This window comes from Falco biarmicus, chromosome 3 (assembly GCF_023638135.1).
Source record: "Falco biarmicus isolate bFalBia1 chromosome 3, bFalBia1.pri, whole genome shotgun sequence".
In the NCBI taxonomy this organism is placed as follows: Eukaryota; Metazoa; Chordata; class Aves; order Falconiformes; family Falconidae; genus Falco; species Falco biarmicus.
Genome location: NC_079290.1, coordinates 108,345,399 through 108,363,691, shown reverse-complemented (window position 1 = coordinate 108,363,691; position 18,293 = coordinate 108,345,399). Strand labels below are relative to the sequence as shown.

General features: G+C 46.6%; 1 protein-coding gene across 3 annotated transcripts in view; it reads right to left on the bottom strand.

The window, feature by feature from the left end:
• Nucleotides 1–6,286: 6,286 nt before the first annotated feature.
• Nucleotides 6,287–18,293, bottom strand: part of DVL1 (dishevelled segment polarity protein 1) — a 104,673-nt gene continuing 92,666 nt past the window's right edge. For 2 of the 3 annotated variants that reach the window (XM_056333180.1, XM_056333181.1), the window contains exons 12-15: nucleotides 17,813–17,944; nucleotides 16,725–16,892; nucleotides 15,996–16,202; nucleotides 6,287–10,975 (exon numbers count right to left, since the gene is read on the bottom strand). In XM_056333180.1, coding sequence (XP_056189155.1) covers nucleotides 10,557–10,975; nucleotides 15,996–16,202; nucleotides 16,725–16,892; nucleotides 17,813–17,944 — 926 coding nt within the window. In that variant the 3' untranslated portion in view covers nucleotides 6,287–10,556. Of the gene's footprint in view, nucleotides 10,976–14,568; nucleotides 14,616–15,995; nucleotides 16,203–16,724; nucleotides 16,893–17,812; nucleotides 17,945–18,293 lie in introns of all 3 variants that reach the window. The other variant, XM_056333183.1, reaches the window with a different exon arrangement.

Genomic DNA, 18,293 nt, shown 5'->3' with positions numbered 1-18,293 from the left:
AAACTGAGAGTTTTTTCAGATAAATTACACAGTAACAGTTGAGATATCATAATGGAAATATCATAATTTCACGCTTCTTTTGCAGTAGGAAACTCAGTTTAGATATCATTGTCATGAAACAAAAAGCTGAACTTCCCAAAGTCAACGTTTACATTTCTGTTAAGTAATGTTTTCTATGAGAAAAACGTCAGTTTTAATTTTCTTGACTACTTTGTCACAAAATCCATAGAAACCATTCTGATACGTAAAGGCAGCTGTATGCGTGATATGAAGAGTATATCACCCATTCAAATTTCAGTTCACTCATTTGTATTTCATTAGCGTGTGTTTGCAAAGAACATGGAAATGAGGACCAGACCCATGGAAATGAACAGAGTGCAAATCACACTATCCAAAGTCACAGCCAAACGTTCCTCCCATCTCCAAAAACATGCAAAAAAAATCACCAGAGAGAAACATTTCTTATCCAGTGGGATGTTCTGCAAAGGGGACAAAATCAATCAAAGGCTTTGAAGTTTAATAAATCTCTCTCAGCTGTATGCATACATGTACCACATGGCTCCTGCTCCTTGAAAAGCAGAATTCTCACGTGCATAAAGGCTACCGGTTTGCCCTGTTAAGCAACGGATTTACAGGAACAGGTAATGGTGACAGTTTCAGAAGGTGTGACAAATACTCATACAAGAAAAACACAGACTAGCTCCCTCACAAAAGGCACTTACTAACTATAACCAGTTAATATCTAGTTTATCTGTAACCCTTCGTGTTCATCATGGGTTACTGAACAAACGCTGATCCTCTGAAATGCTGAGCGTGGAGGTTCGATAACCCTCGGTAAACGCTGCAAGCTCTTTGCCGCTGGGGAGTACCGTCTATCATGGATTTCACAAGCCTATTTTTGTGGATGCAAAAATCACCTCTAATTGTCAGTCCACCTGCTTGTACCAGATAGATGTTCCTCACTGCCTAACAGCCACACGCTCCAGGCAGGACCTTCTGCACAGACGAACTACTCAAATCAAACCTGAACAAAGGCACAAGAAAACGCCCTTATTTCCATTCCTGTAACGACCTTTACCTTGCCCAGCAAGGGAATCGGCCCTTCCACCCAACACTGGACATCTCTCTTCAAAGTGGCATGAATCTGGGCCTGAAGGCGGCTAAAGGCAGGGAAGAGACGTGCAATTAGTAGGTACCTTCTGCACAGCTGTAACTGATTTGTTAATACCACGTAACATGCCCTTAGCAGGTCCCTTCTGCAGCACAGCAGTAACTGATGGCATCTGGATGGGCTGCGTGTGACAAAAGCGCACCTATAGACCCTCTAGACACATATATCACCAGAGCATTTCCTCCAAACCTACAGCACCCTCCAGGTTCCTGCCTCCCCTGCAGGCTCAGCTCCCACCCCCACATCCCACCCCCCCGCATGAAGGCGAGAGAACTGACCCACGTCACCACACCAGCTGGACCATGCTAACACTTAGGGGTGTGCTGGTGGCCTCCACCTGACAGGGGTAACTACTTAGTTTGTACTACTTAGAAAGATGCTACTAGTAGAATCACCAGGGCAGACGACTTGAACTCAACTCCTATTGCTGTCAATAGCAAAACCTCACTTAACTTAAACACAGGCACCTACCTGACCACCTTTAAAGCAACCAGACATGCAGTGGACTGAGGAGCTTTGCAGGTGAAGACAAACTTCTGTTGACTTGTGTAAGGTGTTACAAAAGCATTTCAAGGTTTGTCTTTACTCACTACTCAGCCACTTGGGCATTTACACTTGAGGCCATTTATTCTTCCAGTTGATTTGGACATCATTTCTGTCATTCCTGCAGATCAGACCATGGTGGAAGGACCAGGTTACACAGCTTTCCAACCCTCTTCCGAGGGGTTGTATCTCTACCGGTGCCTGGATTCAGCCCCAACAGCTGCCAGGTAGGAGCTGACAGCAGCACACGGAGAGGCCGGATCATCCACCACCTGTCAGGTTCCTCCCGCTGGGCAGGGGGGTGTCACGGGTGGGAGTGGGAGCTTCCCCCCTCCGGCTGCAGAGCCCAGGGAGGGGGGGTCCCTGCTGCCAGGGAGGCTGGGGGGGTTGGGGGGTCCCCGCTCCCACAGGGGCCAAGGAGGGGGTGGGTTGGTGTCCCGGTGGGGGGTCCCTGTTCCCACAGGGGCCAAGGTGGAGAGGGGGGTGTCTCCGCTCCCACAGGGGCCAAGGAGGGGGTTGTCGTCCCTGCTCCCGCAAGGGCCAAGGAGGGGGGCCAAGGAGGGGGGTCCCCGCTCCCGAAGCGGCTCCCCCCGCGGGCGCGGTGCAGCACCACGGACAGCAGCCGCCTGGCCGCCGCGCGACGGGGGTCCCGCCGATGGGGGGGGGGGGGGGTTGGGGGTCCCCGTGTCCCGCATCCCCACTGCCAGCGGGGACATCACCACGTCCCTTATTCTTTCGACTGTCAGCAGGGAAGACCCCCGTGTCCCTTACTCTGCCCGTCAGCGGGAAGACGCCCGTCCCCGTCTGCAGAACGCTTTACTGTTCAGAGCTGCTCCTGAACCATCCTGCTGTGAAATAAGCAGGTAGCGCTTCCAGACGCTGCAGGCACACGACACGCAAGCTCTTTGAAGTACAACACGTCACATTCTCGCAGTAAAACTCCAGCAGAAGACAGAGGGTAAGTCGCTGTGCAGGCAGGACGGGACGCTACGGGATCTGACGAACAAGCTGCTGCTGAGAGCACAGATAAAGCAGTAGTGGCACCCGCTGCAGAAACCTGAGGGTGCCAGAAAATGAAACCCATGAGGGCAGAGGCTTGGAGCAGCACGACTCGTGCGGCGCTTCCCCTTCCCCTTGCTCCTCAGAGTGCCAAAGCTACAGGCACCTTGGGTACCCGGACACAGGGCAGGCAGTAGATGAAGGGCAAATGGACCTGCCAGCATCACATGATCTGGAGCTTTTCAGGCCTACTGCTCCGTGCAGCGACTGTGACAGCTCTCCAAACACGGGAAAACTGCAGAAATCCTTAGCCTCCTCCTGCTGGCAGAATGTGTTTGCACCAAAACATTTTTTATAGCCAGTAGGACTAGTTCAACTACAAGTGTTAGTCCCATCTGTTCTTGCAGGTGTGGAAATTCCTCCATCCTTCAGGTCCCCCCTGCCAACTTCAAGGCATTGTAAAACCAGCGGGGGGATTGTAGCACGTGACAAAGCTGACTCTGCAGCTCAGGGGGTCACCACAAATCTCAATCTTCCAAAAATCGGCTCAGAACCGCAGACCCCGAGCAGACTCTATCCCAGCGCACCTACGGTGTTTTATTTTTCGCCTTGCCCTTTGAGACTTCTGGCTCCGCATAATGGAAGGATTATAATCCAGGACAGAAGAAGCTACGTTGCTGCTCCTACCCCTGTGCCTTCTGCCAGTTACTTTTAGAACACACGTGGTGGTGAGATCACACTGCCGTGCTTCACCGTGAGCACGCTGCCGGAGCACCAAGCGTTTGCCAGCCTCACAACACCACTGTACAGAAGCGGCTCTTGCCTTGCTTTACTCCTCCAGGTTTTCTAGATCTTTTCAAAGTGTTTACTATGACTTACTAGGGCTAACCTGACGCACCTACGTGCACAGGTGGTACAAGCTGATGAACTGGGTCTGCTTTGCTCATTGTCACGACTGCAGGATCGTTATCCCTGCCTCGCAGAGTCCCAGCAGCACAATTTCTTCTGTGTCTTAACTATTTTCAGAGCTAGTGGGGATGTCTGGCACTTTTGGTCCTTACTATAATACCGTGTTCTACATTATACTTCTTGTCATAAACATGAAAACACATTTATTACACCTCTGTACTCGTTATTACACACCTCTGTACTTCCAAAAGGCTGGAGAGAAACCAGCCAGCCCAGTACAGACACCAAGCAAAGATGGACAGAATCTTGGACTGTAATGACCAACAGTGTCTCAGTGTCCACTGAAGTACCACAAAGGCTGCCACGTGTACTAATGTAATATAAGGTGGCAAATTAGGTACGCTGCGCTACCAACTACCAGCCAATACTTGTTATCAAACGTTAGCCACTTAGTGTCTCATCGTGTCGGGAGAAGTGGCAGCTACCACTCTACTGTTACTTTACCTAACGGTGCAGATGAAATACAGTAGATTTGTCTTTTATCATGCTGTATCATGAAGGAATGATGACAGTATCTCTCCTTCAGTTCAAAACCAAAGGATACAACTTGATCCAACCCTTACTAATCAATGCCATCACACTTATCCTTTCCTAAACCTGATAAAAGTACAATTGGACTCCAATCCAATTCTTAAAAAAACCTGATTTCGTGTTACTGAAATCAAGGAGCCAGCCAAGAACAAGTACTTTCTCAAAGCAAACCCAGGAATGTTTCAGTAAAGGCTGTTCACAGTTAATTTTTTATCTTTCAAGCAATCTTTATTCTACACTCCTTCTGCAAAAAATTGTCAGTGGCAAACCACGAAAACTGAAAATGGAAAAACTTCCACGTTATTTCACATCACTACCAGTGTCAAGTAAATACCAAGTCACATCACTAAAATCTTTTCTTTTCCCCACCCAATCTGACAAGCAACTGTATTTCCCAAATTAGATTTAAATGTTTTTCCATCTATCCGCTACGTGGTATTGGAAGTTAAGTCACCAATTTAGCTCAATTAAAGCACTTGCAAATCAATCTAAACCAGAAAATATTTTTATTCTTAAAACAAAGAGCTTTTCAGTACACTGCAAAGCTAGCCATCCTCGATTTCTGTAGCTACCTGTATCTAAAATTCTCCTCGTATGCTTGAGTAAAAATAATGTGAGACGTTTGACAAAAGTACTCCTCAGTGTAATTAAAGATAGCAAAAATCTGACCTGAAGACTGGAAGTCCTTGTTTCTGGAGACGGCAGCAAGTCTTCACCAGCATATTGTTGCACCTGATAATCTCAGCAGTACTCCTCACTTCAGCGCTGTCAGTTCATAGCAGAGAAGCATTAAGTAACTTTTGATCATCATTTCAGAAATAGAGAAGGCAATAAAAAAACTAAAATTGAATTTACTTCTATTGCTTCTCTTTCTGGCACCAGAGCCAGAGCCATGGGAAACTGTTTTCTCTTTGGAGGGAGGGAAACGCAGCCAACTTAATCGTTCAACCAATTCCAGTCACCTGCAGACAGCTCACGCTGGATCAGCTGCAGCCCGTCAGCCCCTGCAGCAAAAAGGCTGCAAAAGCACATCCAGAATTCTGATCTTTTAATATACGTTTCACTGGGGGAATACTGGTTAGACCATTTTGCGTCCTCTGTAAACAAATATGGTTTGAAAGGGAGAACAGGGGAAACTCTGCAAGGCTGTCTCATAGGTTTTTCTATAAATCTGCTGCAGAATCGCACCGTTTACAGTGGGTGGCTCCTTAATAACTATTACTTTCTCTCTCCCTTTGCTGCTTGATCTCCACCAGCTGAGATGAGGGAACCTGCCTCATCAAGCTGTGGTTGTTCCTTGTACGTAAACTACTCAGACCTGACAGGGAGGCTGGGCGTCCTTGTGTTGCATGACAAATCTGCTGTGGTTTAAAGCTTACCAGTTAGTCTGCAAAACGGTGTCCTAACGCGCCTAGCTCGCCTCTGCTGGAGTTTGTGCACAGAGTCCAGAACAAGGGAATATTCCCGTGAAATAGCTGAACACATTGATGGGCTCTACCGGCAGATTCATCTCCAGGGTCTGCAGGCAGGAAAACTTGTTCCAGCTCCTGTCCTTGTAACAGGACGTACCCTCCTGCTGTCTTTGACTTCCACAAACTTCCTTCAGCCTTCCCTGCATACCTACTCCTGCCAGGCTGCAAGAGGGAGAAGCTCAGTAATTAAGAGGGAGGGCAATTTAAGGGGAAAGCACAGCTTCGTCACCAATACATGAGTCATTAGCTCAAAGCTACAGCACTTCTGATGAATGGCAGGGTCTTGTCTCATTAACCTGCGCAGAAGAGCCAGGCCTCTGCACTTTAATCACCTGTGCCCCACTTTAGCGGGGAACTTTTACCGCATTCCTGTCATATCTGGAACTGTAAGCGCTTCTGAAGTACCATTAAATCACAGAACAGAACGCCCAGCTGCCTGTCAGCTCCTGAACAATCTTCTCCTGTCAAAAGGACAAAACTTCAGTGTGGCAGGGCGTGGGGGGGAAGAAGAAGAAGAAGAAAGTAAGATTCAACCAATATTTCATCATTCCTGAATAAAAGATAATGCAGTAGTGCAAAGAACTGAAGACATACACTGCGGTTATCACATAAAATTAAAAGCTTTTTAGTGTTTAAAATAGCATTTACACATAAGCAGCTATATATTAACTATACAGACACTTGGGTTTTAATACAATATCTACAAAAAAGAATTCAATTATGCAATAGACATTTAACGGGAACAGTGCAGTCCATGCTAGTAAGAGGTCACTCTTTGAGTAGAACCAATTCTAGAATAGGTGATAGTCTGGGTTTTCATTATTTAAAATCATGTAACTTTGTTCCTCTACTGTACATAAAATTCTTTACATGTATTTCTAATCACTGATTAGAATTAATAATTTTAAGTCAATCTTATTACAATCCAGTTAAATGCAAAACAAAAACAATTACATCAACTCATGAGCCGTCAAGCCTCCAGGTGGGACTGCCCATTTCAATAGAACAAAAACAATATTAAAAGTCAATGTCTGTGCATCATTGCTTGCCATCCAATATACCTTTGGATAAAGTGTCCAGGGGACTGCTACCTTCGAAAAGTAGATTTATTAACAGGAGGTAAAAGACAATAGCAGTGCTTTTAAGACTATTTGCCAAAAACCCCTACTCCTCAGAGTTAATACACTGGGAGGGTACACAACTCTAACAGATACCACCTCCTTCAGATTGGAGACATCATCCTGCCCTGTTTTCTCATAATTTTCGGTGGTCCTCCAAACACAGCTGTTAGTCCTTGTTAAAAGCTGTCAGCAGGTACGCACGAACGTTAAGCTCAGCTGCGGAGCACAGGCAGATGGGGAGAGTCTCACTTCCAGAACAAAACCATCAGCTACTTCAGGCTCCCGTTGCGAGGCTGTTTCCATGCTTAACGCAGCAAAGCCACACCACCTCGCCGCCGTTAGAGGCACAGGTCATGCATTCTACAGCCCAGCCAGTGCCCGTTACTGGACATGAATATCAGAGGAAAAATTCAAGCCCTGGTGAGAGAAACAGACAGTTCTGCAGCACTCCAGCCTTCCCGCTTTCTTCCACCTGGCACAGTACTCCCCGTTGTACGTAGCTCGGTTGGCATCAGTGGCACTTCTTGCTGCAGGTAGTACTGTACCCAAGAGGAGAAACTCGCACAGCGAGGCCCCCAGGCCCCCTTGTTGCAAAGACACATGCACATGCATTGAAAGCCAAGGATGGGACCTGGGAAACCTCCCGTAGTCGTTCACTTCTGAAAATAAAGAGCTAGCAATGTTTCAGGCCTCACCGGCCATTCAGGCAACCAGCCCCTCCACCGTACGCTGCAAGGCGGGGAAATGAAGCTTTTGGTTTACACCCAGTGGCCGTGACGTATTGCACCGTTCACAGAAGGGTCACGTACGTTCTCCTGCTGCTCTTTGTGAGCAGCAGGTTGGACGCGCTCTACAGCATCAAGCCCCTCGCACAGCCGTCAGGACAGTCAGAGCGCTCCTCGTCGGCCTGAAAGGGATGCCTGCTTGGGGATGAAGCTCCTGCAGGCTGGATTTAGCAGCTCAGTTTCCTCAGCAGACAAATGCTTTCCCACCCCTACGTTACGGACCGTCAGCCTCCTCCCAGGGATACCCATAAACACGCAAGTATATAACACAGTCGTTTCAACATAGCAGCAAAGACCAGCAAGACACAGAATAGTTTCTGCCAACAGCATAACAACAAGACAAAAAAAACCAACAAAACAACAAAAAACTAAACAACAACCCAGCAGGTGTGTAAACTGCAACTCTTGAAAAGACAGAAGGAAATTAAACACGTTTCTTCCACGGGTGAAAGCTCAGCCCCCGGCTTTAATCCCTTTTGGAAATACCTTATTAGAATGACAGTCTTTTCCTCCAGCCCTGTAAGTTCTGCCTTAAGACAAAAGTGGGTCAGAAAAATCGTAATATATAAGAGACCAGAAAAGTTAAAATTCATTTAAAAGTAGAACCACTAGTGATTGTCAGCAAAGTCACAGACTCCTTAATAGTGTCTCCTGGAGACACAGCAGAATTACAGAATTATTTCACCCTGATTTATTTCATTGCTTTCAATGTCAATCTCTCAAAATAGTTTACTGAGTTTAGTTAGCATCTTTGTGGTGTTACTGGGAGGAGGAAAGGATAAGAAAAGATACTGTGGCACAGTCAGGCTTTAGGTAGTGCTAATCTTTTGAAGAAGCCATCACCAACGCTGCAATCTATGCCAGTCTATCAGATGGATTATGACGAAAGCACTGCTTTCAGAAATGTCATGTAGCTTTTTCGGGAGATTCTTTTTATATAGAAAACTGTCCAAACCCCCTCAGCTAGTTTAGAAGCCTAGTAATTGGAGTACCTGGTCTGAGCGACACACAGTGTCCTAAATGCCCAGCTCCCTTTTGAAAGTATTAACACAGACATTTGAAAATGTTACTCTGACTTTTGTAAAAGGGATGTGTTTTCACGCAGACCTGGAATAAGAAAAGTAGTGGTGACAAATCGATCAGAATGAACAACAGGCAAAACGGGCAGTTTGAAGAGTAATTTTTCAGGGACAAAGGAAGATGAAACTGCACGTATCTAGTGGGAAAGACACGTTCTCTTTTGACATTCGTACTGGATATTCACACTACCCATAAAGCATGGAACATAACAACAAGAAGCTTCTTACCAGTGAAGAAAATGCTTATATACAGTAAAGACTGATTTTAAAGCACCTGTCCTAAAACCTGCCAGAAGCAGGTATCTCACCAAAGAAGATTTAACCGAGGCATGGCCCCATGGGTCAATGCCACCGACTGCAGCTTAACACTTACTTCCCATTAAATGAGCCACCCTCACAGAGTGTGTGTGTGTGCTCTTAACCATGCCCTCACTCAGTGCCTTTAAAAAAAGCTTCTTAAACGTCAGTGAACGTTCCTGAACATAATTTATCAAGCATCCAGAGCCTCGGAGCAAAAAATACACAGTAATGCAATCCTGGGGATATACAACAGCAGTTGCTTCAGTCAAAGCTCCCCAGCAGGAGCTTTAGTGTGGGTCTCACTCAGCGTCAGGAATAAAGACTCATTCCTTGTACCATTTGTGAACTGTTCTCCAAACACCCTCTCCCTTCTCTGCTAACATCTGCGTTCAGAACCCTTGGGCAACACTGCAATTGGGATCAGACATCTCCAGGTTTGCCTTTCAAAAGAAAAAAAAAATAAAGAAAGAAAAAAAGAAGAGGGATATGCTCAGAAATTAAGAACAGAAAAAGAAGTGATCAAAATGAATAGCCATGTCTCAGCAGGAGCCAGGATTGCCCTGCATCTCTGCTATAATGGGATAAATATCCCCTTCGAAAGGGAAAAGCTGCAGCTACACTAACAGAATCATAGCGGCAATTGTCCTATTTCTGTGGAAATAACTTTTAAAACCTGTAAGCAATTGTGCATTATAACCAGAAGAAACAGACACATCTGTCAGCAGGGATGTGACTGAAATGCCCAGGAACGGACTGCAACTACAAAGTCACTACCATGATACTAAAGGAAATAACTTTACATGTTCTGCACAATGAACACATACAGTAGCAAGACTCCAGCACTCTCCTGATAGAATAATATCCCCCCCCCCCAAAAAAAAAAAAAAAAAAAAGAGAGAGAGGGAGAGAAAGAAAGGAAGATTGATTCATACTGCCTGGACAGCAGAAGGTGGTCACAACTTTTTGCCTTCTGCCAGGAATCGGTTTGAGCCTGCTCCTTCCCAAGCACACGTTGTCCGTACACCTGCAGGTCTGACTGATGCATCCCAAAACAGCCTTACGAGGCAGTATCACGGGTACCAGCCAACGAGCATCTTTTCCTTGTCAGAGAAAAAGCAGGGAACAATAAAAGTGCTACTATGCATTACTGGAAATTTAGAAGTCGTGTGAAATAATAGTCCTTGAGTCAGCCCAAAAGATACACTAATTGCATTGAAGTAGGTGCCACAATTACCAAAGCTCGTTAAGATGTGAATATACACCAGCCATTCATAATCAAAAACAAGGAGGGGGTGGGGGGTGAGGGAGGGTAAAGAAAAGATGCCATCGATTTGCTGACATTTAACAATCCCAGAAGAATTATTTTTTTGTTCATTTTTATGGTTGGGTTTTGTGTGTGTGTGTGTTTTTTGTTTTGTTTTGTGGAATTTTCGGCAACACAATCGCAAACCAGGCAGGTGTGACATGCAAGACAGCCAAGTTTCTTCCATTAAGTGTTTGACAATGACCAGATTTGCCCACCCACCCCCAGCCCAGTCCCCCCCGCGCCCAGCCCTTCCCCGAGCAGAGTCTGAAGGCACTTCTTCTCACATGATGTCGACAAAGAATTCACAAGGGTTGCCCATAGCCTTCTGGAAGGACTGCCGGCTCCCTGTCAGCTCCGGAGGAACGGAGCTCAGTTCCCTCACCGGGGGTCCTCCGGGGGGGCCGCTGGTCCCGTAGACTTTGGAGCCCAACTTGGGGAGATTGTAAAGGGGTGGGACGCCCGGCGGCCCGTACGAATGGTGGCTGTGGTGGCTTCTCTCGCTGTGGGTGGCAGAGCCGTGGCTCCGGTGGCTGAGCTGGCTGACCGGCCTCTCCCGCCGCCCCCCGCCGGTGCCGCCCCCGCTGCGGGCGGTGTGGTCAGACTCGCTGCCGCTGCCGGCTGACTTGCGGTCCTTCTCTCTGCCAAGAGCTCTCCTGCTGTTCTCGCTGTTGCTTCGGTTCGAGCTGCTGCTTTTGCTTCCTAAAGCCCCCCAGGGAAAAAGGACACACAGAAAAGCAGAATTAGCTCAGCTCCCCGGCTGGCTCCCCGCTCAGCTCCTACCGAAACCCACAGAGCCCGGTATGACCATTGTAATGGCAACGGCGATGACAAAACCGGGCCTGAACGTGCTGATGGTGGTTTATGGGATTTAGCAATGACGGTCGGTCCAACAAAGCGGACAAGGTTGTGCCATGCACAGGTACACGGAGACACCTTAGGGCTTGCACAGTGAAAGCAGCAGCTAGCCTAAAAACACCGGCTGAAAGCCACCTCTGCCACCGCCACCGCGCCGGCTGGAGAGGGGGGATGCAAAAACCGAAGGAAGAAAGCAGGCACTTGGGTTTTGACTCAAGCAAGCGAGGTTCAATCCAATTGGAATTGTCTCTGCTATCTTCTATCGGCAAAAATATTTCAAAAAGAAACTCATTTGCCTTCTCTACCATCCTTGGTCACACTGGGCATACTCGCAGCCAGGGCCACATCACCTGAGGTTAACAGATGTCCTTTTCCTGGCTTCAGTGGGTAGATTCTTTTAGAATCCATCACTACAGTGTTCCAGTGTTGAAGAATTCGTCAAAAAACAGTTATTTGTTGAACTGCTCTAAAGTGTATCAGTAACGTGCAGGATGCTCCCAGCAGAAGCCACTAAATCAACTCAGAAAAACAAAGGACGGCTGCTGGCGTGTAAGCTGACTTGTTGTTACATACAACTTCATACATACATACAACATACTAAACCTCACTTTACATGAAAGTTGAAGGTCATACTCTTACTGTGAGATAGGCTAGGATGATGTCAGGAGACATTTCCAAGTTAATTATTCTTTTAAAAGCCCCAGCAAACCAAACCACTTCTCATGAAGTTCATGTCATCTTTGTGCACTGCCTTCTCAAAAAGGATCCCCAGCCAGCTGAACAGGGGACAGCTTTTGAGTCTGAACGAGCCACTGAGTCACTGGGGCCACTGAAATGAGAAAACCAGAACGATTCTGAGCTGTCCTTTCTTGAACTACAGATGATCATCACCACCTGTCTGCTCCGGCTGATGTTTAGAGCAGGCTGATAGAAGAGACAGGAAAACAAGACTGTATGTCTGGTGGCACAGTGCGTACAGTGGCAAGGCGAGATTCCCCTGCAGCGTGCAAGAAAAGCTGGGCACAGATGGAAAACACAATACGAAATCACCAGACTTGAAGTCAATACTCTGAGCCTGGGGCTCTGAAGTGGTATTTGCTGACTGTAACCCCTTATCAGCTCTCCTCTGCTCTGGGATAAACTGTCCTGCTTCATGCCTCAGTTTTCTTCCATCCGTGTATAGACATCTTAACGTAGCATCAGCTACCTCCACCAAATACTACAAAGATTCACTAAGGTGAATCTTTTTGAAGAGGTAAGGTGCTCCCTGAGCTGTCATTTCAAATGTTTCCTAGCAATCTTGTAAAAAACAAATAAGTGAGGTGAAACTTATTTGTTAGCAGGTTGACTGTTCTAAAGAACAACACAGAGATGATCTCCCAGAAGCATCTCTGTAAGCTCCCCACTGTGGCACGCTGTTCGCACCAGAAGAAAATTGACATTTTAACACTTCCAGGGCTAATAGGGTTTTACCTTTGGCTCATGAGGCATTTTGTTGCCACCCACCCAAGCCCTGATGCAGGCTTCCCATACATAAGGATTCATTGTCAGCTCCACAGCTTTTGGCTGAGTAAAGATCACGGTGTGGAGAAAGCAAGCTGCCCTGAAAGCGCGTATCACTGATCTTGAGAGGTTTTCCACAGTCAGTAGGACTGGGAGTGCCTTGTGGCAATCCATCACGTTGCTACTCCAGACTTCAGTATATCTGGAGTAGCAGCTCTAGCTGATCTGCCAAGACTCCAAGAGGTCAAGTGGGTAACGCAGGCTTCTTTTCTCAGAAGAACCTGGCTTTCTGCAGCTGGGCTCCAAGCTGATTACACGGCAGAAACAAAACAGAGAAACCATCTGTCATTACAGCAGCCTGTGTAAGAATAATCAGCAGCAGAGCCATTCTCCTCTGGTCGTGCTGAGGTTCACTCTCTCCCTGACATGCCTTTAAATCCTGCCACAGAACAAACAATCAGAAAGTCCTTCGAAGCCCGAGTTTAAAGGCAAAGTAACAAGAATGTCACCTTCTTGGCAGCCAGGGACTGGTCTTGGAGTCATGCAGCCCAACCTAAAGCTGAGGTTTGAGATGCTGCTCTGTCGACACAACCCATGCAGTGTTTGCTTCCATCTAAGGCCAACTTGAAACCAGTGTCATAAAAGGGATTTAACGAATCTGCATTTCAAGTGCCTAGAAAAGCTGCACTCAGCACTGCCACAATGTATTACCAGCCTTCACTCTCTGGTACTGCTGGACACCAAACCTCCACCGCCTGAAGCCACCGAGACTCCAGCTGCCTCAGTACTTCATGGGAACAGAGTTTCCATGTGAATCCTCCCGGGCAGGGGCAGGAGAGGCTCCAGAGGCAGTCTAGGGAGGCCCTGAAGACCCTTCTATTGTTCCTGTCTCAACAACTGACATCCTGTGAACTTGAACAAATCCATCCTTCCTACTCCTTTCGTCTCCTCTGGCTGTAACCTGACGATCCCTCACGATCCAGCTGTACAAGGAGCATCGGCCAGAACAGGGAGGTGACTCTGATCTAAACACTGCGGTAACAGAGGTGACGTTCCGCAGAGGAGCCAGACCTCACACCAGTGTCATTCCCCACAGCAAACCTGCCCAAGCCTTTAAAAATAACCTAAGCCCCAGGTACCACAAGCAGGGACAGATGATGGGGCTCAGACGAAACGAGCAGCAACCTAAACTGGAACGCAGCCTTGAGCAGAACTGGAACACCACATAAAACCTTGCTAAATCTTCCTTCCCATCTGCTGCTTGCCAGAACACAGTCACAGTCTGGCTCTTGACCCAAATCTTGGGATTTTGTCCGTAGTCATCAGCAAATACACTGCATCCACCAGGCTCTGGAGCAGTGCGCTTGTTCACCAGATGAATTCAGTTACAATCTAACATCACACATAAAAGAGAGACTTCGCAAGAAACCCAATTCTAACACTATATGGAGAGTGGGCGATGCAACCTTGTGTCCCAGTACTCCCGATACCTGCCTGAGACATCTGGACAGTGCTCAAGTGTCTTTTAGTAAATGAGCAGTAGAAGGGCATTGGTAGATAAATCCGATCCATATGGATGACATCAGTCTAATACATTAGCAGCTGGGATTACTGATTTATTTAATGAAGAGCAGTGGATGACTGGCAATACCATTTTCCCATCTGAGCTGACAGTGAGCTATCTGATGCCATTCCCTCCGTAGCTGCTGCAGCACAGTCACACAGGGGCCAGACAGGTTGATAGGCTAATGCCACGCTATCGGACTACTGTGCACTGAGACAGGTTGAATGTCCAAGACAATTAAAAAGAAAAAAAAAAGAAAAAAAAAAAGAAGGAAAAAAAAAGAAAAAAATACAGCTAAACATTTGGGTCACAAGAGTCTAAATGATCATGCTGTGAATTCATTATTATTATGGAGGCATTTGAAGCTTACCAATCCCCTAGAGTCAGCCATTCCTCTATGAATCCTTCAGTCTAATGCTTGCTCAGAACAAAACAAGGGAATAAAGTTACAAAACAAGAAACAACACAGAAGTGTAGTTTCCAAAAGAAGAACAAGGAAGGTGTTGAAACCCTTCAGAATTAAATACCTTGGCACCTTTCCAAAGGCTCTCTTTAGCCAGTAACACAGGTCGCATGGATAAAATACCATACCTTTCCTATTCCAGCAGCAGAGATCTAATATTCTACTGCCCACAGAACCAGCTGCCAAAAAAAAAATATAATCTCATACTTTCCAGTACAATCAGCTAGCAGTTCTAAAACTTCCGGATACAACTGTGAGCTTCCTCACAGACACTTCTTATTTTGAGATAAGATGGGAAGCAATAGTGCTAAAATCTTGTGAGCAAGTTCCTGTTAAAAAATTCTTTTGTGCAATTTTGCGAAATCTAACTGCCTGCAATGAACAGGACAAAGTTACATCCAAGTTACTGGATGTTAATGACAAAACCAGAGAATCCTCACCCTTTCTCTACTGGCAGCGTTTCCAAAAGCAAAACTCACTCTGGAATTGATTTTTTTTCAAAAATCAAAATCTGTACAGCCAAAAAACCATAATTTTTATCTACTAAGGTTTAAAAATCAACCACAAAATTATCCTAGGGCAGGAAAGGAGGAGGTCAGGTTTTTAATCCATGCAGTATCATCTTATTTTTTTCCCTGGCACATATTCCAAAAGAGACTCTCCTCCCTGTGAGCAGTGTTTCAGCCCTGTAAACCATCTGGCTGGCCACGTCACGCTTGTCTCACACAAGCAAAGAGCGTGATTTTCCTTCTGGATTGTGCATTGAAGTGAAAGCCAAGAGCACCTTGGTTCTAATCCCTGTTCCATCAGCGATGAAACGGCCTAATTGCTAGCAATATCAAGCGACTGCAGCCCCGCTGCTGGCAATGGCTCTGACCTCTAAAAAGGAGGGCGACAGTTTATCTGTTTTAACAGGGTGGACAATTGAGTCATTAATGTTGGCCTGATCAGCATTATCTAAGCAGCAGTTAACCGTGTGGGGCTGGGGGGTAAGAAAAGTCCAGCTGCCCACACCACCACAGACACGACAAATACTTGGCTCTGGTTCCCCATGGGCATTTTGCACGGGGCAGAGAACTACAGGATAACTATAAAGAACATGTATTCTGGTCTATTCTGCTGACTCAGAGCATCGCTGGCAGTTCCGATACAGAGCTGAAAGGCTAACCCACTCCATCACACACACAAACGGTCTCGATTAAGGGCGGTCGCACCAATTCCATGCAGGTAGCACACAAAACCACAAGACAGGAGCACAGACAGTACGGAGGAACTCAAGCCAATGGTCAGGGATAATGACAGCTGTAGAGATAAATACCACTGAACCGTCTTACCTTCACTTTGCTGGCTCCCTGCGCTGCCGCTACCGTAGCTAAAGCCTGGGTCTTGGTATGCTGGTGGGAAACATGGAGGGGGCAGAGGATACTGGTATGGGTATCCTTGGCCTAATGGCCAGGGAGCAGCAGGATGGGGAAGTGGAGCAAGGGTATCCTGATCCGAGGCTCCGCTAGAACCGTTGTTAAGGTTCAGTGCAGCCATATCTGGAAAAAAGAGAGAAAAAGTGAAGACTGCGCTCCGACCTGGCAGCTGGCTCCTGCACATCACTAATTCCCGACCCAGCACCTGGTGTGGCGAGGGAGCAGAGGGACTCAGCCTCAGGGTTCACTTAAACACCACAGACGGCAGGACAGACATCAGCGTTTACCGCTGAGCACCAGGGTACCGCTGCAGCACTTCCGTAAGGCAAGGAGGAATTATCCCCATTTTACAGATTGGAAACTGCCTGGCTGACAAGCAGGACGCCTGTGGCATCACCAGAAATAAATCCTGCCTTCCTGAGCCTCGGTGCACTACCCTGTTTGATGAGTTCATTTTTCTCTTCCAAACGGTCTAATTGCTTGGTCTGAACAAGTGTCAACCACTTATCAGGCACCCTCAGGCTGACGACCCGTTCCGAACCGCCACTTGTGAGATCCTACAGGGCTCCCTGTCCCCTGCGCATCCTGCCAGCACAGCAGAGACGACGCACATGCAGCTTTGCCCCTCACAGACGGGAAACTTACTGCCACAGAGGTCTCCAAAGACGTAATAGCACTGTTCCGAGAAGGTGATTTTGTTCACAGTGTGCCTGAGGTAGCCGTGTTTTAACATGCTGCTGGCGTATTTTCTAGCCTCCCGTCGGTCTTTGAAGCCTTCTACGTGTGTGTAAAGCCAGTCGACCACATCTGCTCCTAAAATGAGGAGAAGGAGACACAGGATCATCCAAGCCAAACTGACCTTGTTCAGTTTTTTAATCTTCAGATTATCACAGCCCACTAGTACTACCGTGCCAGGGACCGAATGCAAACATGAATATGTAGCAATCTTGCTGCAAAGAGTTTAAAATGTCATTTTCATGACTCAGCCTAACTGCTAAATTACTTACCACATCAATGGAGAAAGCAAAGAATTACCTTGCATCCAGTTGAATACTCCATTAACAGTGATACCCAAATACACACAGAGGAAGTTTTACAGGTACACTGTTCAACCCTTTCTGAGTCGCAATAATGAAAAAGGGTATAGAATGAAAATAACAGGAGTTACGGAACAGAAGTGACTGGGAGAGTCATCTTCCTCCAGAGGCAGATGTTATGTGGTCAAAAGACCTGGGTTCCAATCCTTTTCTCATCAAAAAGTAGCTACAACCCAGATTAACTAAATGTGACCACAGTTCAGGTCACAGGACAGTCAGAATCAAAGGCAGGCTAGTTGTGGTAATTTTAAATGTAATTAAGATGCTTTATTAAGCTTGTGTGGCTGTCTGGAACTGGAATTACAAGGATTTTTGCTTTGCTGAAATTGGGCAGATTACTAGAGCCACAAGTAGTTGCATGGAAAACCTAAGCTATAACAACTCAGGATGAATGACCAGATGTGCACAGGCATGAGAAACGTGCAGGATTTCTGGCTGTCCAGGCTCAAACAACAGCTATTAGTTATTTTCTGTCACACTTAGAGCTGTTCATGAATACCAAGTCAAGGGAATGTAAGAGGTCACAGCCAGGGGGGAAAAGGAAAAGTTCATAGAAAGGTAGTTTCTTCAGCCTGTTTCCAAAAAGCCACCGATTTGGGGTTTTATCCCCCCCCAGCACTCCTTTGATCTGCTTACCTATCACTGCGTTGGAGATGGTAATTTTTAACCACATCCTGTCCCGAATTTCAAGGCCTGAGTCCGGGAGCTGCATAACCTTGACAATAGTAGCCATGTCACTCTTCACAGTTAAGGGGCATTCTTCTAACTCTAAAAGGAAGAAAGGTTACATGCTTCTTTGAAATGAACCAAGTCTGAAAGGAACTTCTCAGCTCCCAGTCTGGATGAAACATTTCAAGGCACAGCTTTACCAACAGATGTAAAAAAAAAAAAAGACACAGAGGTTCTCAAATGCATCTTCGTCGATGGCATAAATTACAGCAGTCGTACCAATTCTCTCAAGATTGTGCTCAGTGCAACCGGTTTAGTCACTGGGATGGTGAGCCCCTACATGTCTTGACTTCACAACCCAGCTATGGGTCAGTGCTGCACTCTTCCAATCCACACTGCACCGAGATTTGCAGAAGAGTAAACCCAAGGAGCTCTAGGACCACTGCTT